The 27,086-nt window shown below is 35.3% G+C and overlaps 1 protein-coding gene across 1 annotated transcript in view; it reads left to right on the forward strand.

Annotated features, from left to right (window-relative positions):
* Nucleotides 1-27,086, forward strand: part of STT3B (STT3B, catalytic subunit of the oligosaccharyltransferase complex) — a 53,232-nt gene that overhangs the window by 15,020 nt on the left and 11,126 nt on the right. Inside the window, exons 2-9 of the mRNA XM_027639491.1 lie at nucleotides 8,272-8,380; nucleotides 10,105-10,392; nucleotides 12,044-12,109; nucleotides 15,683-15,782; nucleotides 20,210-20,308; nucleotides 21,910-22,056; nucleotides 25,264-25,312; nucleotides 26,919-27,073. Of these exons, the coding sequence (XP_027495292.1) occupies nucleotides 8,272-8,380; nucleotides 10,105-10,392; nucleotides 12,044-12,109; nucleotides 15,683-15,782; nucleotides 20,210-20,308; nucleotides 21,910-22,056; nucleotides 25,264-25,312; nucleotides 26,919-27,073 (1,013 nt within the window). The remainder of the gene's footprint in view (nucleotides 1-8,271; nucleotides 8,381-10,104; nucleotides 10,393-12,043; nucleotides 12,110-15,682; nucleotides 15,783-20,209; nucleotides 20,309-21,909; nucleotides 22,057-25,263; nucleotides 25,313-26,918; nucleotides 27,074-27,086) is intronic.

Genomic DNA, 27,086 nt, shown 5'->3' on the forward strand with positions numbered 1-27,086 from the left:
GGAGGAAGAATAGCAGGTGCATTCAGAAACGTACTAAAGGGGTGAAATGCTACCTTTTAAATTTTAACTTATTTAACTTGCTAAACTGACTTGGACATGCAATCACAACACTGTAGATACTTTTAATTTCTGTGAGCTTAAAAAAACCTATGTTGCCATAATTTATGCAGAGTGGTTTGATATCTAATGTCTTATTCTGGCTGGACTTACTTTGTCATGCTACACAGAAGTTCTACTAACAGGCTCTTGGTTATTCAGGAGTGTACAAAATAATTTCTGCTAAAGCTCTTCTGCAGTGCTGTAAGTATTTAGATGTTCTGCCTGAAATAAGATTGTCACTGCTTAAATATCATCTGTGATGCTGGGGATCTGGAGCCTTTTAAAGGATCCTGTTTACTTTTTACCATGTCTTGTATTTTACAGGGTAGAAGCAGTCTGACAGGCCACCTTGCATCCAGACCCATTTCTTAAATTTCACATAATGGGAAGTGATTGTGAAGTTGGTTCAACTGCATTTTGATGTAGGTAGTACTTCCTCAGTTGCCACTGCGTTGTAGCATATAGATGAACTTATTCATGTAATAGAGATGAAGTCTGTGCCACATACTCCCAAATAGTTAAAATATAATTAAAGTACCTGTAATGAATAATAAATTTCCTTTATTTTACCCTGTGTTTTGGGCTATTACAAGAATTAGTATTCTCTTCCACACACATATTAGATCTTGCTACAGGATAGCAGGTAGTATGTTTGAGATCAGTTTAATAATAGTTGTTTAGATGTTACACGTTGCTTTCCTATTCTAGAAGACCATGAAGAAAGTGCTTTGGGAGCTAGCCATCCTCTGTTCCCAGTCACGTCTTGTGAAGCAGTCATTTCACTTCATTGATTTCTACTGTCAGATTTTTCACAGAAAAGATATTTTGCATCTTAAAAGATATTGTTCAGCTAATTGCCTTTTTAATTCCTTCCTGCCAACCAGATCCTCATGTACCAGCCTTTAACTTAGAAGATCTTGAAGTTAAGCTGCATCCATCATGTTAAAAACAAGTCCAGCACAAATCTATTGGATCTGGAAGAAATACCCGACTTGAACATTTTCTTTAATTTGATGCAAAACCTTCAGAGTTGCAAGATTCAAGGCAAATTGCCACAGAGTAGCCCAATAGCACTTAGAAAGAAACAGACTGTGGGGCCTTTTGAGTTTGTGGTAGTTTATACTGTACTGAGCAGAGACTTGATGCCTCTTGAGAAGCTGATGCTGTCAAAAGATAAAAAACCCAATATTGCTATCCATATTGATGCTGGTTGTAGCATAGTATCTGTTGTAAAGTGTATGCCTGGTAGAAAAGAAAATGAGCATTCAGCTTTCCCCTGTAGCAATTTCAGATGGTTCTGTTTGCATCTTATCTTTGAAATCCCTTGGGAACTCTGACTGTTCTAAGAAAAATGTCATCATCGCTTTCTTTTTAGGTCTAAAATGTTGTTAAATGTTATGAATGGCAAAATTCACTGGTGAAATATGTCTTTTAATACTGATAAAACTAACTGTTTTCATAATAATTTGCCTTGAGACATCAAATAGTTCAAAAGCAAGACAAAAAAAAGTAATGAAAAATAGCAGTAGGCATCAGAAGAAATATCCGAAATTGCAGACAGATATACACCCACTACAGTGATGATGGGAAGCATATCGTGGCTTCAGATGGTGGTATATTTTGTGGAAAATATAAGTTGTGGTCATGGAATGCTTTAAAAAGCTTGCAGTTCTTTAGCAAAAATATTGGAGAAGCCCTGGGTTCTCTGAAGAAGTCAGTGACTGTATGCTCCCTGTAGAATTTCATATCATTAAGCCACTGGCAGCATGCAGTTCCTGATTTTAGCATTTGCTAAGCGTGACATCTTATTGCAGGCAGTGAAAATACCATGCAAGTAGTGGCAGTAGGAATGCTGTAATCCTTCTTAAACACATTGAGGACATTCTGATATTCTTAATGGTAATTCTTAATGGTTCTTCTATAACCATTCTTCAGGATTTCCATTGAGCAAAGTTGAATGGTGGACCTGAAAAAATAGTTGCCCTGCTGATTTTTTTTCTGCATCCAGCTTTTTTTTATGCCTTGGCTTTCTACTGTTTTACCCATCAGGAATCATTCTAATAGTATTGCAGAAAATACTTGATATTAGTTGAGCCTTATCTCAGAATGCAAAGAGTCATTGCATATCCAAATATTCATATAAACAATCAAAAATTCCGTATTTAATCCCCTGAGTACATCATAATTAGGACAATATTGAACTCCAGATCTGTCAAAGCTTTTATTTTTTCTTTCTGATGGACTTTACTTAATAGTTGTCTTTCAATTAACTTTAGTTAAAACTGTGCAAACATGTTCTGTGTCCCTTGTGAAAGACTGGATAGAGTTCCTGTGCTCATGACTCCTGGATGTTTGTTGTCCAGTGAGGTGCAGAAGTTGACTGTGCAAAGTGATAACAGCTTCTGCATAAAACCATGGTAGGTGTGTGCCTAGAGATATTCCAGAAAAAAGATTTGTGGACACATAAGGAATTAAATTATATATAAATGTGCTAATTAGGGATGAAATGCATGCAGTATATGTTTGTATTATATTTAGAACCTAATAAAACCATTCCACTGACATGAGGTTAAGTCAAAAAGAAAGGAGATTATTCTGAAATAGAATTGCCTGGTTGCTCTTCCATTTTGCAGATTTATGTCAGTTTTGGCTCAGATAAACAGAGGACCACCCTCCATCTCATGGGTTCTTACACAGGTAGATCTCAGTGTATATTTTCTTCATTCTTACTGTGAGGTCTAACACCTTGGGTTTGGGTTGAGGGCACTAGGAAAAGCTCTTTACCTGTCATGAGTACTTTTGCCTGTAGGTATTGCTGCTCCAAAATTCTGATCTTGATTAGTTGAAAATGGCTTAAATGTCCATACGTACTTACCAAGGTTATAAACAGAACACAAGTAAGGATTTTCCTGATGAGAAATACTGCTGTAGTGCATTGAATTCATTGTGTGATTCGTGGGGTAATATACTTCCATTTTAAAAACCAGAACTCATCGTGGTAATTGCTTATTCGTAGATACAGAATTCAGAATAAGACTTGCAGGATGTTGTACTCATAGTATAATATGTAGGCAAACAGGTGTTTTAAAATTTGTTATAGAATACTGTATATAAGTTTCTTCATTTCAATGGAAGCTAGTGAAGTTTCTCATTAGATTTTCCGTAGTGTTGCACTGAATAAATTCTTCCTTTGGATGCAAAGAATATGTCGGATATGGAATCAATCCACAACTATCTTTTTCAAGAATCTAGACTTGCCATTTCTAATTAGATGCTGTATGGCAGAATTGATTCTGTAATCTACATTTGCATTAAAAACTGACTCCTAGAATTGCTCAGATAGCTTGTAATGTTCACAGTTTGTATCATACCGTTTTACTGAGTTTGCAGATGTGAAAATTTTGTGCATCTGCAGATGAAGACTTTTAGAGCACAGAAGCCTTTATAATTGCAGGCTTAGAAATTTTTCAACAGTTTCTGCCTGTAAGGAGATTACATGTTCTCAGATGGCTATAAAATGCTGGATAAAAAGTCTAGATGATGGGACAATAATAGCATGAAATTGATTGGGGTTTAAACAGTCACCATTCCCACAAGAAGCAACACACTGATCTTGTGCTGTGTTGGAACAGAGGGGTCAAATGAATTCCGTTGCTGTCAGTATAATTTGCCTTAGGTGTTGTTAAGGTCTGAATGGAGTAACTGCATTGCTCTACTTGTGCTCTTATTTTCTCAGTAGGCTAAATTTTGTTTTAATGTTTTATCTTAAATAGTACTTTGTCAAGGAAATACTTGGAATGTCAAAACCAAAGATGTTCCTTTATAAATATAGCAGAAATTATTGTTGTGAAGTGCTGGAGAATTCCGTAGCTCCTGGAATAGAGAGTGATTGCTGTGACTGGCATTAAGTAATCATCTTACAGTATTACCTTGTGTTGTCAAAAAGGCAGTTCATAGGATGGAATAAAAATCAAACCTAAGCATGAACAGATAGTTAAGATTATGTATTAAGAGGACATAATATATAAGTGAAAACTTTACAGGCTTTACGTTGTAAGTTGCCTAGTTAAACTTTCTAAATTAATGTTGCTACTAAAAAAAACATTATGTCTCTCTTGAGTTACTTTTGTTGTTGCTGCTTATACTCTCTTCTCTAGTAAAATATACTTTAAAAATGAGAACTGTATCTTTATTAACTTATCTCTGTTTTTCTACTGAACTGACTATAATGTAGGTATTTCCAGTAGTGCCGCAGAATTAATGATACCATGCATAGGCTGCTTTTGTGATCACTAGAGCATCCCCCCAAAGGTTCAAACTACAGTACCAGCCTAATTTGGTAGCTGGGGCTTAAAATTTGATTGATTATTCCTCTAAAGCTTAGCTTGGAGGAGGAGACAGTTCAAACTCCAGACCTGATAGAAAGAGGCAAGGAGAGCAGCAGAGCATCACTTTTCCTCCTAGAATGTCAGCTAAAATAAGAAACATCAATGCTTACTAGTCTTAGTCTGGCCCTTAGTTGAATATTGGCAAGTGTATCTTCTTCACAAGGTGGACTGAGAACTTGAGTATTTGTCTCAGTCTTTCTAGTTAAGTATTTAATTAGGCATGTGCTTCACATAATTTTATTCTTTATTCTCAGGTCTATCTCAAATTGACTTGCCTCAAAGGGATGAGGGAGGATAAAAAGGGAATCTTGGGAGATCGGTAAACTGTTCCCATACCTCAAGATCAGATGTGTGTGAGGGTTGAGGGTGGGAGAAAAGGGATCCTATTCTTCACTCTAGTTCTGTCACATAGTACTGCATACTTAGTGTAACCAGCAGTGTACTCCAGTGTCTCCTTGGATAAGGTGTAGCAGGTCGGAAAGGGGACTAGATAAAAACCCTAAATATCACCTGTTCTTGCTGCTGCTGTTGGTGGAAGAACTAGGGCAGACAGTAACACTCAAGCCTGAAGTGCAACCCCTACCCAGCACTGGTTGTTCTTGCCTCTGTTGTGATTCTTCCTCAGTTACCGCCCCTCAATGTCCCAGATACGGGCATAGGCAAAGGTGGCAGTTTTTCTAATATTTTCCAGGGCTCTTTTGCACTCCTGTGAAACCTATAGATAGTTGCAGGTATTGTGACAGCACTGCTGTAGAAATACAATACCACTGTGCTGTGTTTCAAGCACAATTTGAAAAGTACCGAGGTAGTAAGAAGGTTATGTGACTGTGGTTTGTGATGTGATACCGTTTGTTAACAGCTGTCTCCATTCTGGCTAAAAAGGAAACAGTTTCACAAGGTTCAAGTTTGTCCCTAACAAAGAGTGCTATAAAGTGGGTAAGTGGTATCAGAGCATAATACTGGCATCATCATATGGTTGCCAGACCACACTGTTGTCTGATGCACTGCCCATTGCTGCCACTTTTTCAGTGCCCAAAGCTGGCTTTAATATTCAGTATCACTTATTAATCTTCTTCTGATATGCCTATATGTTTTATATTGACATTTTAACTGAATTTTGGTTGCAGGTTACCTAGTGGGAGGTGAAGCTGGCTTTTTTTTTTTTTTTAAGTCAAAATGAGGTGCTGAATTCTGCTTCTAAATAATTTTTTAGCATTTTGTGTCCAGAAGGTTATTTCTTGTTGTCACTTAAAGGTCTTCTCACAGTGAAAAATTAATGTACCTATAATATTACCAATAATTTGTGCTGTAAAGACATGCCCAGCTATCTCTGCATGCTTTCATTCGTGGCAAAAGAATCAATTGTTTTTTGAAAGAAGGGTTAATAGATTTGTATCTATCTAAAAGTACCTTAGGAGAGAAGATTAAATTCTTACCTCTGAAGTGGTAGAATTAAAGTCCTGTTATGTTGCATTTCAATTCTGAATTATTCTTATTAAAGACTTAATGGGATGCTGCCAAAGCACAGAACAGGTGTTCACATCCTTCTGAAGTCAGTTATGAAGCTTTACTGGTTCAAAACACGAAGAGAAAGCCAAGAACACACACTGGCAATTTCATTTGTTTAACTAATCTTTTAATGCTCTGAAAGTAAACATTAGTCATACTTCTGTAGCCTCTGAGTTTCAGTCATGATATAAAAATTTGAAAGTAATCCATGTTAGTAAACATCTTTCGTGTTTCCTTTTTTAAAGTTCTAGGATAACAATATTGAGTGGGTTTTCAGTGTGTTTTATGTCTTGATCATGTGCATCCTCTGCAATGTGAAATTCCTGATTTGTTTCATGCTGTACTGCAGGCACTTGCAAATTAACAATAGACCTCACTATACTAAGATAAGAGGCTAATTTCACAGGTACAGCATTTCATAAATCACACTACAGTTGACAGTTCAGAAATGGAGAATTAATTAATATTTAGAAATCTAGTCAAATGGGAATAGTTGTAGGCTTATTAGAAACCAATGTCACATTGCTGTTTGAATCAAAGATTTCTAGGTCAGAATGACTGATGGTCATGTGAATTTTCTTATATAAACATGACTAATAACTCTTCAAATTCTACAGTTTTATCAGGTAATGTATCCTATATAATTGCTTAGTTAACATGTAAGAGAGTGCTCCTGAAAATACTTCACTCTATTTTTTATTTATTTATTTTTAATGTCACTTTTAATGACCACTGCTGTGATAGTTCAGTCAGTTGAAATACGCAAATTTGCTGACATCTGAACTTGAATTTCAGTTCTTTTTGTTCTGTCACTGTGTAGATGAATAAAGCTGCTCATGACCTCAGTGTGGTTTTACTTCAGGTATTAGACTTGTACTGATTAAACAGTTAGGAACTTGGTGGGTTTTTCAGTCTTGAATGACAGTAGCTTGATTCTGTTGAATTAATTCAAGGTAAACCTGTAACATTTTGGGAATCCTAAATATGCAAGAGAATTTGCTGTAGTTTTAAAATCTGTGTTAGAAGTGATGCATGTTACTGATATAAGTGGATACTTTCATAAAATAGACAAAATTAAAAACACACCTAAGCTTTTCTAGTGAATACTAGCAGTGTCTGTGGAAGTCTTTCATGGTGTTTTGCTCATCTAACCTGTTGTGGTATTCCATTTAGTCACCTGAACTTCTACTTAGGTAATGAATATAATCTTTAATACTTTTTTAACTAATGGATTTCACATTGCTAACTGAATTCCAATTAGAGTATCTATTAGAAGGGTTGGCTTTGTGGATGTTGCTTGTTTCAGACCTTGTGTTCACCCAGGCATTTCTAAGCCTAAACTTTCTTTGGAAAACTTCCCATTATCAATACTTGTAGCCTTTTCAGTTTGGCTTTTGAATGAATGATCATGAAAGAGTTGCTGTTTTGGGGTAATATACGTTGTAGTTCTTTTCACAGCCTACTACCTAATTTCAAGAATTAATAGACTTCTTAATAGTTGAGAAGTTTTTTATCAGAAGTTTGGGATATTTTGTGCCAGGAAAGTGAAAGATTAGTGCCTTAATGGCAGTCCATTGATGCTTTTTAATGGTTTGTAGACTGAACTGAAGATGTGCATGGGAGAGCTTTTGTTCTACAAGATATTTTCTGCAGCAGAGAATGTACAAACTTTGAAGGTTTCATCTACAGAGATTCTATATTGTATACATTCTTACTTGATTGAAGGGAAGGGAATTGAAAGAAGGGAATATGTGAAGGCCATTAGTTTGATAGTGTGAATAAATGGATTGGTTCCCATTGCCTATTACATTAGTCACCTCTCAGTTTTACATGAGGTAGAGAAGCAGCAAATGTACTCCACAGCTGTCCTGTCTCAGAGTGGGAGTCTTGCGTTGATTCTTCCATGATCTTAATTCTGTTTAAGTGATATTCTGGATGTGAGAGACTATATTTGAAAACTAGTAGCTTAAAAAAGGAATACCAAAAATGGCCAGAGTGTTTTTCAGAGTGATGGAAAACTTTTTAATATTCACATACAAAAAAAACCTCCACCAAAGACCATAACATACCATCTGTGTAAATACACTGGCCGTAGAAATGAAGAAAATATAGTCATTAGTAACTGAGAACTTAATAATTTACTTTAGAATGCTATGGATTTAGAGAGGACCATTGTACTTCTATACTAAATGAGATGCTGAAGTTCTTGATTTTTATTTTAACAGGTTTTGGATTTTTATCTTACCCCCTCATCTTTTCTTCTGTTTCTTTTCAGGTTTAACTATAGATCAACACATCATCTTGCATCTCATGGATTTTATGAATTTTTAAATTGGTTTGATGAAAGAGCATGGTATCCACTAGGAAGAATAGTAGGTGGCACTGTAAGTATCATAATAATAACTTAAAAGTGACTTTGCAGTAAGTTTTTTGAACTTTCAATGCAAATTCGACATCAGTAAAAGGCAACTCTTAATAAAATATGCCTTTAATTGTCAAATTGCTGCAGAGGGAATATCAAGGTATTTTTAATTTCTAGGTGCAGAAACTGAGAGTAAGTCAACATGCTTTAGTCTTTATCCAACACCATACTGTGAACAAGAAATACAGAACTTTTTACGTATGAACTTCTTATGGTAATGAAAAAAGGTCTTACTCCTGTATACCTGTACATGAAATCAAAAAAGGAAAAACAATTTTTTTTTTTAATTTTTTTTTTTCGAAACTGTTAACTAAAAAAACAAGTTTTAATCCAGTTTTAATCCAGTGGTATATGTTGAGTAGACTTCATGTATGTATGGAAAAAAGTTGGGATTTCAGTGGGAAAAGACCTTGTGAAATTAAATCAGTGTGGCACCTGGATGAAGCATCAGGAATAGTTAAGATTGGCGATGATGCAATTTTCAAGACAGGAAAGATGTACAAAACAATATTATCAAATCAGAATACAAATGTTGTTCATTGGAATACCTTTAATAACACTTAAGTTACTAACACAGCCACAGCCAGTTTCTTAATGTGTGAAAGTTCATTAAAGCTTTTTAATTATAGTACATAACATTTAAAGGCATTAACGAGGGGTTTTTTGTAACAGATCACCATTTGTTTTAGTATCTTGGAGATACCAAAGTAAAGAATATAAAGAGTCTTGAGACTCTTTATGTAACATAAATGCGTGTTTTCCATGCCTATCTTATATGAAGTAAAACCCCTTAGGAAAGGGAATTGAAATATATGCAGGGGAACATTCCGTCATTTGTTAATTTAGTTTCATACAATGCCCTTCTTTGTTTTTGAAAGAAACTAAGGCAGGTGAAGTTCATATTAACTTTTCTAGTATGTATTGATTTTTCTAATGTTGATAAATGTGGGAGGGTGGAATTCCTATTAGGAATATTTTAAAGTTCTCCAATATTTTGTGATGGGTTCAATAGATTTCATACCTTCCTTGGAGGGCATCTTAATTCAATTTTACAGGACTTTATTTTAATCTTTTATATCCAAAGATCTCTACTGATGTCTTGCAAATATATAGGACTCAAGTGACTGACCATCAACTTTTCAACTTTAAAAAAATTAGATTTTATTGATGCATATTTTTGTTCCTCATTGGTATCAAGAAGTGAAAGAATGTCATAATATATTTTGAAGGAAAATGGATAAGGCTGGGAAATTTTGGGTTTCTTCTTGTTGTCTTAGGCTTTTGGGGCTTTTTTTTTTTTTTTCATTAAAGCTGTTAGCTGGCTTGAAATTCTGTTGCAAACTTTAGCTTCTGCTTCCATACCTTAATGGCAAATTCTTCTCATTATATGTTAAATGTCAAACAAGGTAGGATATTACCTGTATGTTGCTTATTCATTTATGAAATAGATTATATGTTATTGTTAGCATTTGGATAAAATTTAAAGAATCCTTTGTATTCAGTGATGTTGTCAACATATGATTAAAGTAGTATTAATATAACTCTATTAGTTTATGCTAATGTTCACTGCTTATATCACCTTAAGAAATTATGATTTCATTGCAAATTATATGTAAACAAACCTACCATGATAGTTTTCTGCAATAACCTATTGTTTTGGTTTGTTCTGTTTTTTTCTCCTTGTAGGTATACCCAGGACTGATGGTGACAGCAGGCCTTATACATTGGATTTTAAATATGCTTAACGTGACAGTCCATATAAGAGATGTATGTGTGTTTCTAGCACCAGTCTTTAGCGGCCTTACAGCTATTTCTACTTTCCTGCTCACCAGAGAACTGTGGAACCAGGGAGCAGGGCTTTTAGCCGCCTGTTTTATCGCCATAGTTCCAGGTTACATATCTCGATCAGTAGCAGGATCATTTGACAATGAAGGCATAGCTATTTTTGCACTGCAGTTCACATACTATTTATGGGTAAGTAATTGCTGAGTCTTTTGCTTTGGAAAGGGTTTTTGGTTCCTCCTCCAACCCAGTGACTTGATTTTTCTTAGAATCCATTGAATTCTTATTTTCCTCCCTCTCATCCCTCTTCCCCTTGGCTCTTGATCAGGCAAGTACTGAAAGTCACATGATCTGACCCACTCCATAATCATTCTCTTTAGTTCACTATGTAGAAGTACTGTTCCGCTGAAGTATGTGTGTCCTATAGTAATAATAAATTTAAAACAAACAGAGGGGTTGTTTTTCGGTTTATAGGTATTAGCATTATGTGTGCATCTAACTTTTAGCCTCCTTACGTACCTAGCGAAAAGGAGTAGACTGAATATGGAGTGCTTTGAATTGTCTTCTGGAGAAGCTTTTGACTGTATGGACTGTCTGGGCTTTGATATAAGTGTCCAAATTATTTAATCAAAGCTGTCTAGAGAAAGATATTAATGTTAACTTGTGTGCTTAAAAAAATAGTCTTATGTCTTTTAATTAGTCTGCTTGCTAAAGCTGCTTGTCAGTCACTCCTTAATCTGTATGTAGAATTTCATCTGTAATGCAGTTTTGCATGAAGGAGTTTAGGCAAGCTGTATCTTTTCTGGACCATTGAATCTAGTTTGGAAATAACACAAAAGCAAAACTATGTTGTTAATTCAGCATAGACACTGTAGCGTACTGTCCCTTGTGTGTTCCTGGAATGCATATACTTCTCATTTTGAGTGTCTGCACATAAGTACGTGGTCATTACACCTTTTCTCATAATTTTGTATTTACAGATATTTTTAGCTTTAGAATATTTCAAACCTGGGATGTAGTTGGTAGGAATATGATAGAGGGGAATTGAGTTTTGTCCTTTGTGTGACTGGTGTTACCCTAAATGCATTTTTTTTAAGTATGATCTTAAAATAAGCTGCAGCTGTGAAGGTGTACTGTGTTTGATAACAATAATAGAATCAACTTACATTGTTATTTTAGAGTAACTGAGACACAATAGCAGTTCTCTGTTCTTAGGAAATCCATATATAACTGAACTGCTTATGCAGTAATATTTGCATGACCGCCTGTAGAATTATGTGTGAATCAAATATATTTTATTGAAAACTTTCTAGCTTTGTTTAATGTCTGTTCTTCATTCCTGTTTTCCCACACCACAGTCACCACCATCAGTTTTAGAGAAATTCATGCTCCTGGGCTGTTTATGGATCCAGCTAAACCTTTGGTAGTATCTGGATGCTCTCATTAACACTGAGTTTTTCAAAATTACAGAATAGCTCTTATGTCTGTAATTGCAGAGTTGGGGCGGATGCCAGCCAGAGTAATGCATGGATAGTCAACAGTCAGAATTCTAAAGTGGTCTAATGTCTCAGAGAAAGTAGTACAGGTGTTGCTACTACTGTTCTACATCAGGCCATGACGCAAAGAGTTGGGTCATACACTGCCTCTGCTTTTGCTAGAGATATAAGCTCCTTTTGTGTGTGAAAGCATTGCATTAGTGGTACGATTCTATGGACATCAGTTCAGAGACATACAAATATAGCTTGATGTGGGCTAAAGAATTTCTCTTGACAATTGTGTTGGAATGAAATTTTGGAATACTGTCCTGTATTTGTGATTCATAAATACTTGGTTATTCTTCCAGGTGAAGTCTGTGAAAACTGGGTCAGTCTTTTGGACAATCTGCTGCTGTCTATCCTACTTTTACATGGTAAGGCTTTTGTATATATAATAGCTGAACTCTTTGAGTAGGAATTACACAATCCATATGTTAATAAAGAACCGAAGGATATTTTAATCTTTGTTGAAGCCATAATATGAAGTTGTTGCTTCATATTTCTATTAAAACCTTAAATATATGACTAAAAGACATAATAAATAAATTGAAATTGAAAGTATTTAATTAACACCAAAAAGTTTTTTTTAAAGTATTGAAGTATAATAATTTATAAATTTTTCCTATGCTATGAGTGGGTAGTCTGATTCAGTCAGATTTTCATTTGGGTACAGGTAAATTAAGGTGTAATTTTAATATTCCTGTGTCTGTCTGTCATTATTATGAAGATGAAATAATAATCAGAATATTTAGAATGTAAGGACAAAGTTACATTTTTATAATTTTGAAAGCTATTTCTTTGGGTATAATTATGCCATAGAGCTTACTACCAGGGTTGATGAATGATTTCAATGTCATAATAAATGATCATAAATACTCTTTTCATTCTCGATCTGTGAAGATGGAGGCTATTGCACAGATGTTCCTAAGGGCTAACAGAAGGGAAAAACAGTAGTAAAACTGAGGAGATAAAACTAATAGAAAAATGGAGAGAATTGGTTTTCACCCTCCTCCCGTCTTCTGAAGCTTTAGACTTGAAGAATTTTCCTGTATGAATCAGTCAAAGGTCCTTTTTCCTCTTTTTCTGTGTGACTGTATGAAAATAAATTATCCTCGAAATAGGCAGTGGTGGGACTGCCAGGCTAATTGCTTGGTGACAGTTAAGACTGAGGTCTCAGATTCTGCTTTTCTACCATCAGGTAACTAGGTTTGCAAGAAAAAGGAACTTACAGACTGTTTTAGATTAATTCAAAGGTTGTCTGCATGCTGCCTAGTTTTCCTCTAGCTTTACTGTGCATTTGGTTTCCTGGGAGACTTTTGCTGTTAATATAGGAAATAATAGCCCCGTGTTTGTCACCAAAGAGGATAGGATAGCTATTTCTTGTTGAGAGTACATTTATTTCATTCCCTATTTATCCTCATTTTGACCAAGTCATTAAATAAACAGCCACTTCTTCATGAACAGCACTGCTGTTTATATAGCATTACAGTGAAGAGAGCCTGCAGGTTTGGTACATGCTCTAGTGCAGTACAAAAGCAGGCAATTAAGTTCTTGAGTTGTTATATGTCGTAGTGTTTTTTATATTGTGCCAGTGTATTGTCAAGATTCTCTGAAAATGCTCTTCCTAAACATACAGGTAACAAATATAATACTTCACAGTTCTACTGCTGAAAAATTACACAATAACAACTTCTATTTTCTTGGTCTGTGGGACTTTGTGAGAAGGAGAGGATGTGATCCAGGGTGTGCATGGTGACAGAGTTTATGGAATCAATGTCATCGTGACATTCAGACCTTCAATCTAAAAGTGGGATTTTTTATTTTCCTGTAAAGTGTTATCAGCTTGTGAAAGGTTAAGATTTGTCCATAGCTTAGCCTCAAATCTCAGTGATTAGATAATAGAATTTTATTGCTTACAGAGTGCACATGCTTCATCCTAAGTAGGCGATAGCTTTCCATATGTTGTATTTCCCTTTTGGAAGGAATTTTAAGATGCTCTTCTGGACATTTTGCTTAGGTAAATTTTTAGGACAAAGCATAATTCTACTATTTGTTACATAATAATAATTTGTCATTCTCTGATGAAATTAGTTGTTTTCAGTGTAAGTTAGAAGTTCAATCACAATTTTGAGGTAGTAAGAGTCAGTTCTTTCATGGGAAATTTGGGGAACAGTTTCTTTGAAGGTGAGTGGATATTGCATGAACTGACAAATCTTTCTTGATCACTAAATCTGCTTAAAATATATACCTAATTCACTGTGGTAATTTGACTCATATTATTGTATTCAATACAGAGAAACGTTTTTTTCTTGCATTTATATTTTTAGCATTTATTTTACTTGAACAGCTTTTGCTTCATACAGTTTTTCATGATGAGGAGGTAAAATAAAACAAAGCTGTACATTGAAGCAATCCTTGTAGCAGTTAATAGCATGTTTTCACCCTTTTTGCCAATCTATGAGGATGCCTCAGTTTTGTTTGAAAAGTTACAAAGTGCATCCAATTCAGTATAATCTTCAGTGCTTAGATTTGGTTTAATATTTTGGTAATTAGAGATGCAGGTCTCTGATCCATACAAAGTGTTTTCTACCTGCTTCATTCAAACCTTTCCCTAAATGTAACAGTGGTTTAACTGCACATTTGTACTTAGCGTCTTCATGTTTTCTCCCATTAAATAAACTTGCCTGTGTAAACCATGATACTTCATGCTGTAATTTGGTAATAGAATCTGATAATCTGAAATGAGTTTTTTAGAAACTTAGATGATTTCTATTCTACTTGTATCACACTGTCTGAATGGGTTACCCCAAATTTTGAAATGCTGGGGTTTGTAGTGTTAGTGTCAAAAGCCAGTAATGCTTGGCCTCATCCTTATTTTAGAATCTCTTCTACAGAACACAGTAATTTGGGTTTCTTTTGGGGTTCTGGGACCTTAAAAATATCTACTTAAATCTAAACCCTAAAGTAAATTTAAGTGAAAACCACATTAGCTACTGCATTCTAAAAATGAAGACCTAGGATAGGCAATGGTGCATATGGGGGAAGTCTAGGCTGTAATTTGACAAGAGGACATGTTAAAATACAGATTGTCTAGTCAACATTAGCCCTTCTAAATACATTAGAAATTTAGATAACTCATAGTTATGATAGCTCATTAAATCCTTATCTGAACCAGCAATCAGTGATGTGTTAATACCATTGTAGTGTTTCAGTTCTAAGTACACCATAGGAGTTCTCAAGAGCTCTTGTTGCCAAAGATTTGCAATATCCATGATATTGTTGTATACCATTCCATAGGGCTCAGTCCCACTTTTGTGTGCACCCACAACCTTGCTTACATTTCTTTCCTTACACGGCAACCTGCATTGGCTGCTCTGCTCCAGGAGCTCTGCTCCTGGAGGTGTACAGGTATACCCTTTTCTCTTCTCTGCCAGGAGATAGTGTTCCCTGTCCTCAGCAAAAAGTGCAGAGCATGGTGCTAAATTTTTTATATCAAAAGAAAGTTTTGGATCCTGCATGGGATTATAGAATATCCCGAGTTGAAAGGGACCCACAAGTATCATCAAAGCCCAGCTTGTAACCCTAGGGATCCTGCTGCTGCCTTGTGCTGCAACCTTCACCATGGGGAAAAGCTTTTCTCTGGCATCCCATTCATATTTGGAAGTATGACCAGATTAGCTTGGAAGGAGGAGATTCAGGAAGGATGACCTTGAAAATCCATCAGCCCATTTCCAAATCCTTTGATACATGGGCTTTTGTTGTGGTTTGTTTTTCTTTGATAATAAATGTTGAGAAGGATTCTGGTGGTATTACTGGTAGTGCTCACTGCCTGTCTAGATGGAGTTTGTGTTTTCTTGTTAGACCATCGCCATATTTAAATCCAGCATTGGCTATCCTAAGAATTTGCAGATAATTTCAGATCTAATTTCCTTTTCCATTTGTCATAGGTCTCTGCATGGGGTGGTTATGTTTTCATCATCAACCTTATTCCACTGCATGTGTTTGTTCTGTTGCTGATGCAGAGATACAGCAGGAGAGTCTACATTGGTAAGTTTTGTTCATTGAACAGTCATTGTCACATCCTTAAATGTGAGATACGAAGTTAACTGTACTGATGTGTTTTGTATCAAGTGGGTATTAAGTAATTGCATATCAGACTGAACTTTCTTAATTTGATTACTGATTATAGTCAGTTATTTTCTACAACATGGAAATAAGGAGTTAAAACATAACTTCTAAAATTTTGTGTATGTAGCTGGTAATTAATTTTTTCCTTTCTAGTGGACAGCAAAAAAAAATGGGTGGTTTGATATAGAAGAATTCTTGAAGTATTTTTAAAGTATATATTGTATGTGTGCGTTTAGTAATATTTCATATTTTTCTCTTACTAGTATGAAAAACAATTGGTATCTTTAAAAGTTGTACAGCAGAAATTATGAAAAAATATAGTAAAAAACTTAGGAAATTTTAAGCAGCCATGTATGTTTTATATAACAGACTAGGACTGGATGTTCCATGTAAATGTTTAAAATTTTATTGGATTAATCAGCCTTCCTTCAAGTTTCTGGAAAGTGTGAATAGGGATCTTAGAATACTAACTTTTTAATTGATTTGCCTGACATTTCAATACTCTGTAAACTGTTTTTTACAGACACTTTACCGATAAAATCAGTTGGCCGTCATGTGGCTTATCAATTAAATAATTGATAAGCAATTCAGGTATTCAAAGGTTTATAAATTGGCTTCACATTAAAAATGTTCTAGCTTTAACAGTAGGTAGTTTGAGAACATAATGTGAGCTAAGGTGTAATCATAAGGCATTATTTCATTTGTAAATATATTTTTGTTACTCATTTTAATACTCTTGCATCTTTGTATTTTTAATTATTTTAATGCCTTTTTTAGTGCCTGCTAAAGAAATTACTGTATGTGCATCTATAGATGAACCATTATATGCTACAATAACTACTCAATTTATCAAGTTCAGTTTTGAGGTTTTGTTATCAAACTATAAGTACTGGTTTCATATTTCTTTGTTATCCTATATATGTAAAAGAATTGGAAATTCTTTTAAAAAAAAAGGGAAGGAAAAATCTCTAACCCATTTTTAATTTTCAATGTTTGTATTACTTAACTTCTTCATTAACTACTTCATAACTTAGAGGGAAAGTAATTTATCTCGTTTTGCTTTTAAAATTGTTTTATTGAATATTTTCATTTTCCAATTTCTATGAGTTATGCAAGAGAAAATTAAATCAAGTAATTATAAAATCCTGAAGCAGTGTGGCAGCCAGAAACAATAAAGAATAAGTACTCTTGCTTCTTCCGCTTTCAATGAACTAGTCTTTGAATTGTGTGGGGAAAATACTGCTGCAGGTTCATATGAATTAAAGGTTTTGACAGATGTTTGTTTTGCAAATAGCTACAGTGTTTTGAAATGTTATTGCCCTTCAGCAGTGAGGGATATATACTGCCATGGAGTTGTCAGAATGAAAATGTGATCGCTGCTCTGCTGTTTCATTGCAACTGCTGGCTTAATTTAAGCTTTCATGGGAAACCTTAGAGGAGTCTGTACATCTCACATTACTATATAATTTCTAGGTTTGTTTAACAGGATGTTTTTGTGAAACAGGTAAGAGTGTTCAAGCACTTCTGAGAGGAAATTCAAGTGTGCTTCACTTCCAAACTATTCAGATAGGGAGAAGAGTTTACAAAAGCTCATTGAAACAGGGAGAATAAAGATATTTTGTGAGTTTCTGTGGAATGCAGTCGCTGCTTTAGTCTCATAATTCTTAAAAAACTACCAATATACAGCTAAAATTTCTGTTAAATATTGTCAGCTGACTGTAGTTAGTAAAATCTGCATCCATTTTACTTATTATTGAGAATTTTGGGGGGTTTAATCTCTGGATCAGTTGCTTAAGCTTGTTTTAAGCTAGCATGAGCCATTTGGTAAAGGTTATTTTATGTTCAATCAAACATAGTAACATAAATGTAGAGAACAATATTTGGCAGCACCAAGTTTTTAGAAATAATGGTTCTTTCCTGGTACATGTTTTTCATATGAGTGTTCATACACCAAGGAGAAAATTAATGGGACATGATCTGATATGCCTGGGAGTGTAATTCAGAACCATTTAATGAGTAAAAAATTTCCCAGAATGTGAGGGTTTTGCCAATTTTAAAATATTTTAGGGCTTGCAGGCAAATGACTTTATCAGCCAGATAGCTTTTGACCCACTTGGCATCAATGATGATGATGCTACCTACATTTGAAAGCTCAAGCTGTGCTTTTATTTTTTCGTCTTGACAGATTCTACTGACTATGTTTGATTGAACATAAAATAATAGTGTAATCATTGCAAACAAGTGCTTACAATTCCAGTGTATTAGCAGCACTTGTAGAAGTGAATAACCTCTTTATACAGATACAACAACCATTGATACTATTTTCTCTTGCTGTGCTTAGTTTTTCTTTAAGTTACGCTTGCACATTTAAAATACTTCATAATGTTCACTTCAATTTGTTTTTTTTCCTGTACAATTTTTTTAAGTTCTGTACACTTATCAGAATATTTAATAACAAAACACTTGAGCATCTTCCAGAATTTAAAACTTAATTTCAATAACTCCTTGTTCTTTGTTTTGGATTTTGTCATTCGAACAGTGAACAGTTGATTTACATCAACTACTTCAATATTCTAAAACTTCAGAGCAAATGGTTATTTCTAGTGATTGTAATCCATTAATTAAAAGTATAAGCATGTGGGCAAATATATGATCATACTCTCTGGAAAAGCTTTTCAGTAGGTCTTTTCTGTGTTTGTGGTGTATGGTAATGGCAATTCCAATTGTTTGTAAAATGAGTTTATCCACAGTAGGTCAAAATGGTTTTGTTCTGGACTTGGTCAAAGTTATAGCCTGCAGGAGTCAAAATTAACTCCTTTTTGCAAAGACTGTGCAAACAGTAGACTGTAAAAGAACATGGAAATTTCGTGATCATATATCACCTTGATGTTTCTAAGTGCCTAGAAAAAATGTGTTGTTGTGTAAATGACTTTTTTTTAATCTTTTCAATACCAGGCAATATGTAGCTCTTGGAAGAACTGGGAGTAAGGGATTGGAGAGTTGGGAGCAGTGCATATAGAAAGTAAAGCAATTGCAGGACTGGACTTAAAAATGATGACTTACAGAGGTCTAACAAATGTGAAATGTAGTGATGTGATTTATGCCAATCATTGAACTTCCACAGGATGGCAGTGTTGTAACAGTTGCTTGGTAGAGTAAATGATTTATGTTGTAGCAAATTCTTCAAAAATTGAGCTTCCTACAGGAAAAGTGTATTTCAGTGACATAAGAGGGCATAGATCAGTAGCTAGGCCAAGTCGTGCAATACAGATGCTTGAAGGAATACACCAAGTGTTTGCAAATACCATCACTGTCACTTCTGACCGTTTTGGAACACAGACAGTGTTCTGGGAGCACGATCCCTCTTTTAGACCACACAGGTGCTGATACCTCTGGTCAATGATGCACTCCCCAAAACTGATCTCACGGAGGTTAGTAAAGGGTTATATGAGAACAGGGATCTCTTCATAAGATCCAGGCCATAACAGAGACAGTGGTTTAGGGTCTGTAGGAGTGTTTAAAGATCTGAAAGGTGGATTGTTGCTGTTTGCCACTGAAGGAACAGAACTTCATTTGGACTTTGTCTGGTTACTTCAATAATCAGACTCGTGGCGGTTCAGAGTTGTTTTTTTTTTTCTTCCCCTCCCATGTCTTCTTCACCCTGTAATACTGAGGACCAAAATCCCTTTCAAAATAAAGTATATGAATGGTAGTGCATGTGTAATAATAATTTATGTTTTTAATACTACTTTTAATGTTAATTATGATCTTGTCCTCTAATTTCTGGAGCCCCATGGTTGATACAGATCTATCAATATATATACTTAATTTTTAATCCTATTGCTTTTCAGTTTCTTGGCATCACTCTAGGCTTGTGTTTAAAAAAAGAAAAAGTGTACCTCTTTGCATTTTTCTAAGTAGGTAGTGGGCTCTTACATGTTTTGCTTTTTTGAGGTCTGATCCCTTCAGTTTCTCCTCATATAGAAAGCTTCTTTTGTCGCTTTTTATGAGAGAGCTCTTTCCCCCATCCATGACCCTCAAAAACAGGGAAGCTAGAACATCTTAGGTAGATGGCTTAATTCCCTAGGAGTAGAAAAACCAGTGCAATTAAGAACAACAGTACTCTGCTATTTCAGCTAAAATTGGATGCAATAGACAAGTTTATTCTAGTTAAAGGAGGAAAAAGTAATTAGGATGGCTGAAATATTTAGAATGATACTGTTCTGTTTCAACGTCACTGAAGTTAGGGGGAAAGATGGACTTTACTGTGGAACCAATTATTTTTCAAACGTGTATTAATTTTGTTCCTGCCTTTCTCCCCCTATCCTCACATTTTTCTTTCCCAGCATATAGCACTTTCTACATTGTGGGGTTAATATTATCGATGCAGATACCTTTTGTGGGATTTCAGCCAATTAGGACAAGTGAACACATGGCAGCTGCAGGTAAGAAAATTAGACTTTTGCTTCCAAGAGGCTTCTTAGCACAAGAAAACCTCAAACCCTTGTGGCTTTGTTTCCTTGTATTAGAAAGAGCACATACTAGCAAACCAAGTTGTTAAAGAAAAAGAGGTACAATTTAGTGTCTGTAGGGAAGTTTTCTTTCTAATTGACACATTATCCTCTTCTTGTGTGAGCTAATGGAGGTAAAATGCCTCTATAACACTGGATCAATTAGCATTCTGACAAGCACGCACTTACTTTACACTTTGATTATCTCTCCTGTTTTGCAGTACAATGTTGCCTTCAAGCATTGTACAATTGAAACATTCCTTACTGGTAACAGTTTTTACTGAGCAATTTGGTTTTAGAGTTGATAGTCTTCTGTAATTTTTCAGAGTGGGTTAAATACAAATTACTTAAGTTACTAATCACAAGGCTGATTTTTTAAATAACTGATTTCAATCTTGTTTGGGGTTTTTTTAATATATTTCTTTATGTTGATTTTTCAGAAGTTACTAAGAGTCAGATATCTTGATTTCTTGAGAGCAAGAACCTCTGCTAACACTGAGTTTAACTGCATGTGCTGCTTGTGCAATACAGTTCAGTTTGTTCAGTTCCTCGAGGGTTTTTTCTTATGTGTAGTCACTTATCAAGATGTATTTGGGACAGTGATTGGAATATCATGAAAGTTTAATATAAAAATACTTTTAAAATTGACACTTCTTTTTCAGCAATCTGAGTATAATGGAAAAAGAAAAAATTACCAAACCACATTTTGTTTCTGAAGAATTTTACATTTATTTAGTGAATGGTCTTTCTCTAGGAGTTCAGAACTAGTGAATTTCATTAGGGACGTCAAATTCGTTCTTAATTTGAAGAAAGACTGGACACTTAAGCTTTTTTTTGTTCTGCTGCCAGCTACCAGTGAATTTTCTCTTTTAAATGGACTCATCACTCATCTGATTATATATCTTGAAATGAATAATAACAGAAAAATTGTGTCCAAGTTGTGGGTTTGATGTTAAACTCTGAACAGCCTTTTTGAGGATGTGGGGTGCTCTGCCAGTGATTTCTGGTGTTTCAACACTAATTTTATGTAATTCACTTGTCTGTCACTTACTACTTGTTTGGTTTGGCTTTTCCTTTGATTAAATCCTCTGTTTAGTTCAGTAGCGTAAATTACATATATTTCTATATTGGCCTTGTTTGTGTGTTGACTGGAGTCTGTGAATTTATTTTTTACCATATCTAGGTATGCTAACCTGTATTTTTGTCACAATCAGTGCAATCTAGTTTTCAGGTGATTCTCTCCTTTACACCAATTTGAGGCAGTGTTGGAGGCTAAAAGAGGGTATTTGAGCTCTTGATATAATTAGCAAATGAATTTTTGGAGAATATCTTCTCTCATTGGAAGTTTCTGTCTTTACAAGAAAGTGTCATCTCTGTTAAGTATTAAAAGCTATTTATCAGAAAGTAATTTTATACTACTTTCTAGATGTTAGGATGAACCTTGTGTTTATTTTTCTAATTCAAATATAGCCAAAGTGTGTCGGTTACTGTTTCTGCTTTTGAGTATTTAAACAAAAACTTTCTTCTCTCTTTAGGTGTTTTTGCACTGTTGCAGGCATATGCATTTTTGCAGTATCTGAGAGACAGATTAACAAAGCAAGAATTTCAGACATTATTCTTCTTGGGTGTCTCACTAGCTGCTGGTACTGTGTTCCTGAGTGTCATCTATTTGACATACACAGGTAAATAAATGTGAAACTAATTTACCTTTAGAGCAGGTAAACCAAGATGATCAACATTTGATTTAGCCTGAAGTAGTTGTTGGCAATACCACAGCAAACCAGTGCTAATGTTATTGTATATTTCTTTGTGTTGGAATTCCCTGTGCTTTCTGGGCTGCAGGAAAAAAACAACTTTGTACCATCATGCCAATATTTTGGGCTTATGTACAATACACATAATGATGTAAGAAGTCAGAGTGGATGAGGAACATGACTGTAGTCAAAGCATGTTATGAAGATACATACAGCTAATCTGGGTAATACAATATTCTGGATAACATTAATGGGTCAAGGTCAAATTGCTTCCCTTCTGAAATACTTGAGTCTGATTCCTGTTCAAGGCATCTCTGCCTTGTCTCACAAGAACAAGCTTGTCTTTGCTTGGTTTCCAACCTCAGATGCCTCACTGCAGCCTTTTGATTCCATGACACACTTCCTTTTGTGATCTGATACCATACTTGCTTCCCCTGATGAAGAAAAGCACTCTTATTTTCCTGCTAATTATATTAGCCAGGCAAAAATTGACTTCTGCTTGGTTTGAATTCCATGATCTTAATATTACACCTCAAGTACAGTTTTGTTTTGTCAAAATTTTATTTCAAAAACTAAGAAAAAGAACCCAAAACAACCCACACTTTCTTGAGATAAAAACTTGTTTTTATTTTAACTGAATTCTTTCTTGCATTTCTCTTTAGCAATGTTTTTGGCATAATTTTTTTGTATAATTGTTTACCATTTTGGACTATTTAATAGCAGTGTTATTTTTGTTAATTATGATACCATTATTCCAAAAGAATTCTTAACATCTCTATTTGTTTGAAAGTCTTCTAAAACTTGATGGTTTGATTTGCTTTTCAGTGCATATGAGCAGGTTCTTAGCAAAAGTTTTCTGACTGGCATATCAAAACAAAATTCGGCTTCTAATCTCAGTGTGCAGCAAAATATGTTTTCTGTTGCAGTTCTTAGGAAGTGTTGATTTCAGCTTCTGAAATTCACTGATTAGTATCACGGCTTCATCAGTTGGAACCAGCCTCATTGCTTCTGATGTACTGTGCAATCCAGGGTCCTGACCACCTCACAGCACACTAATCCCTTTGTTTTCTTAATAATCCTCTTGCAGAAGGGTGCCCACATATGGACCCTGTATCCCAGGTGTAGCAACTGGAAGAAGGGGCTTCAGGTTTTGAAGTCCTGCCTACCATAAGGCATATCATCTGCTCTTTTCAATTTAACACAGTTCATTTTGGCCTCTGGGATATATTTACTTTTTATTAGCCACCAGCTGGATCCTGACCCACTGAGTACTACTTGGAGCTTGTCAGGACAGCCAGTTTTCAACCCATCAAATAGTCCATTTGTCCATCCCATTCTTCTTCAACTATGAATGAGAAATGAGGAAAATGATTCAGAAAATGTGGAAGAATGTATTTCAGGAGGCTGTGCTCCTCGATCCTTACAGCAACTCAGGTTACTGGCCTGTAGCTTCCTGCATAGAATTTCTTGCCTTGCCCAGAGGTGTAGCATTAGCCATTTCCCAGGCACCAGACACCTTTATCACCCAGATGAAAATGGTGGGTAGCTATCATTGGACCAACTCTTTCAGCACCCTCAGGTGAATGCTGTCTAATCCCGTGTCTTGGATACATGCAGAGAAGATCACAATCAGTAATTCCCTATCTGCTGGCGGCTCCTTCATGTGCATGCAGAAGACTGCATGGGAGAAAGCTTTTCATCTGAAGACCGAAGGGAAAAATATGTCTTGTCATAGAATGTTATCAGCAGTATTTAAATGTTTAAACTAACTACTAAACTAAATATTTCAGTCAGATTATTATACTAGTTTTAAATATCAGATAGAAGGAAGAGTTACTGAGTCATGCACAAAGACTTGGATAATAAATAAAAGGATAAGTTGAATATGAGTCAGCAGTGCCTGGGCAGCCAGGAGGGCCAACAATGCCCAGAGGGGCATCAGGCAAAGCATTGCCAGCCAGTCAAGGGAGGGGATTGTCCCGCTCTGCTCTGCACTGGGGCAGCCTCACATTGTGGGGTACACAATATAAAAAACATACTAAGCTATTAGAGAGTGTCCAGAGGAGGGCAACAAAGATGGGGCAGAGTCTGGAGGGGAAACCATATGAGGAGTGGCTGAGGTCACTTGGTTTGTTCAGCCTGAAGAAGAGGAGACTGAGGGGAGACTTAGTTACAACATCCTCACGAGGCGAGGTGGAAGGTACCGATCTCTGCACTCTTGTAACCAGTGACAGGACCTGAGGCACTGGAACAGGCTCCCCAGGGAAGTGGTCACAGCAGCAAGCCTGACAGAGTTCAAGAAGTGTTTGGACAATGCTCTCAGGCATATGGTGCGATCTTTGGGGTGTCCTGTGCAGGACCAGAAGTTAGATTTTGATGATCCTGATGGATCCCTTCCAAACTCAGCATATTCTATATTTAACTTTCTCTTATTTTACCTTGTCTGTATCTGTCTTCAGAAGGAGCTGAAACAGTTGCAAGGAAAGTGGAAATAAAATTTAAGAAGAAACTTGCTCATAATTTTTAATAATAATTTTTATCTTTCATCTCATAGATATACTATCTCTTTTCATCTTATGATATTTAAGTATCTAAAGGCCTTGTTTAAAAACAATATGTAAAGCTTATCAGCATGTCTAGTAGCAGCTTTTATATTCTATGCCACATGTAGATCCATCAGCAGAGAAGTAATGGGAAACCAGTGTTTCCTTGAGTGTTAGTGTTTTGGCTGTAGATTGTTCCCAGTTTCCCCTGGCATTTCAGAAAAATGAAATACTTTCTTACCAGTTATGTTTTGTTTTTCCTATACATCTTTACAGAGTATAGATTGCTATCTGTCATATTCTTTGAGAAATATTTATTATTGCATTGCTTCGACTTTTGGAGGTGTGTGTGTCTTGATACTCACATTGTGCTCAACAAGTACAATATGATGCTGTAAATGTGTTCTAAAACTAGCTTGCTTCATGGTTGGTAGATTTTATAGCCTGCCTAATGCAGTAGGCTGGTTCACATATATCACAAGTTCAGTGAAATTTATTTGGTTTTGTGCTATAACTTGAGGGAGTAGAAAAATTATGGCATTTAAATACTCAGGTAGCAAAAGGGTTTTCCCCCCCTCCTTCTCTTTTTCAGGTTATATTGCTCCTTGGAGTGGCAGATTTTATTCATTGTGGGACACTGGGTAAGTAAGGATATGAGATTTAGATATCAGTAGCATTCTGCTGAAAACTAATAATCATTTGCTCTCCTCATTCCCAAATCCATTTAGTATTTTAGTCAAGGAGAATATAGTGGGCTTAAATCAGTTATCTAAAGAGAGCATTTGTAGTAACCGTTTCATGATCTTTACAACCATTTCACTAGTTTGTCTATTAAATTTCTTGCTTGTTTGGAAGTCTTTAAATATGTAATGGTATGTCTTTTTCTATATGAAACTGTAGTGTGTATGTCAACATAAAATAACCGAAGCTGTATCAACACTTGAGTGCACGTTTAAAAATCACTAAGAGCCTTAGACTAATTTCATTGTGCAACATAGCACGAAATCACAAAGATGTTGCACATATGATTTTGCATGTTGCCTCTGTATTATGTTCACATATCTGTTTTGTGTATACAGGTGTTTACTCTGAACAGTTCTGGTTTATTAATGTGTTTTCACAGGTTAAAAACCTTGTTAATCTTTGTTTTAGTTAACCTTTAAAAATGCAATGTTAGATTCTGTAGCCAGCCAGGAGAATAGGAGTAAAATGGAAAGTATTTTTTGCAGGTAAATATTTTAAGGTGAAATTCAGTTGGTAGATTTTTTTTTAAGTTTAAAAGCAGGGATAGGAGAACTTCAAACTTTGTGCAGTTCAGAGTTTTTTCAGGCTCCAAAGTCCAGCTCTTACAGGATTCTGTACCAACTCTGTAATCGAAGTAGTAGAACAGATGTCAACAAAGAACCCTTCAAATTTATTTGAAGAATATCTAGATGTTGTTCTTTGCCTATAATGAAGTTGTCTATATATACAAAGCATTAAACTTTTGAGGGCTTGTCTACATTAAACATAAAAACATACTGTGTTAAAACACACAGTGCAGTTTTGAATGAGAACTAGATCTCAGTGAAGAAAAGGACATATGTTTGATACCTCACCACTCAACCATATAGCACCTGAGATAGGTCCATATGTATAGCTGTCTGTAATATAGAGCATGGTTTTGTCCTTGTCTGCACTGAGTGTTTGTCATGTTGTTTAAATGACATGTATTTCCAAGTGTAGACAAGGCCTGATTTTTTTTTTTTTTTCAGCATCTAAAAGAATCTGGGTGCATCAGTAACTGATCTGGTATTTAATACTGTAACTTTCTTTACTAAGAAGATTAAGATATTCTGTGTAGAGGAGAGTTTTTGAAAAACAGTTGAAAATCTAGGAGACTTACTGACAGTGATGACAAACTCTTCAAAAACGTAACAATGGAGCTTTCATAGCTGTGTTTTCATTTTGGTGACTTTGGCTTTATATGTAGCCATAAACAAACAAAACATCCATAATTTTCATTGCCTTAAATAATATGGAAATAATCCCTTATATTGTTTTAAATTACTCCAAATGCTTCCTAGATGCAGTAAGACCTCGTGACTTTTTTGGTATAAAGGTTTCATCAGATTTCTGCTGAATAGAGCACTTGCCATTTTAAATTGAAATGCTTCCTTTAAAATCAAGTTCAGAATTCCTAATGTTTACAAGTTTTAATAATTTTATCTTTTCAAAATAATTTGAACTGAATTTTTTTTAAAAAAGGTATGCGAAAATTCACATCCCGATCATTGCCTCTGTGTCTGAGCATCAGCCTACAACATGGGTTTCCTTCTTTTTTGATCTGCATATTCTCGTGTGTACTTTCCCAGCAGGGCTGTGGTTCTGTATCAAAAACATCAATGATGAAAGAGTCTTTGGTAAGAGAAAATA

The sequence above is a fragment of the Corapipo altera genome, unplaced genomic scaffold (genome assembly GCF_003945725.1).
Source record: "Corapipo altera isolate COAL_440 unplaced genomic scaffold, ASM394572v1 44, whole genome shotgun sequence".
Lineage (NCBI taxonomy): Eukaryota > Metazoa > Chordata > Aves > Passeriformes > Pipridae > Corapipo > Corapipo altera.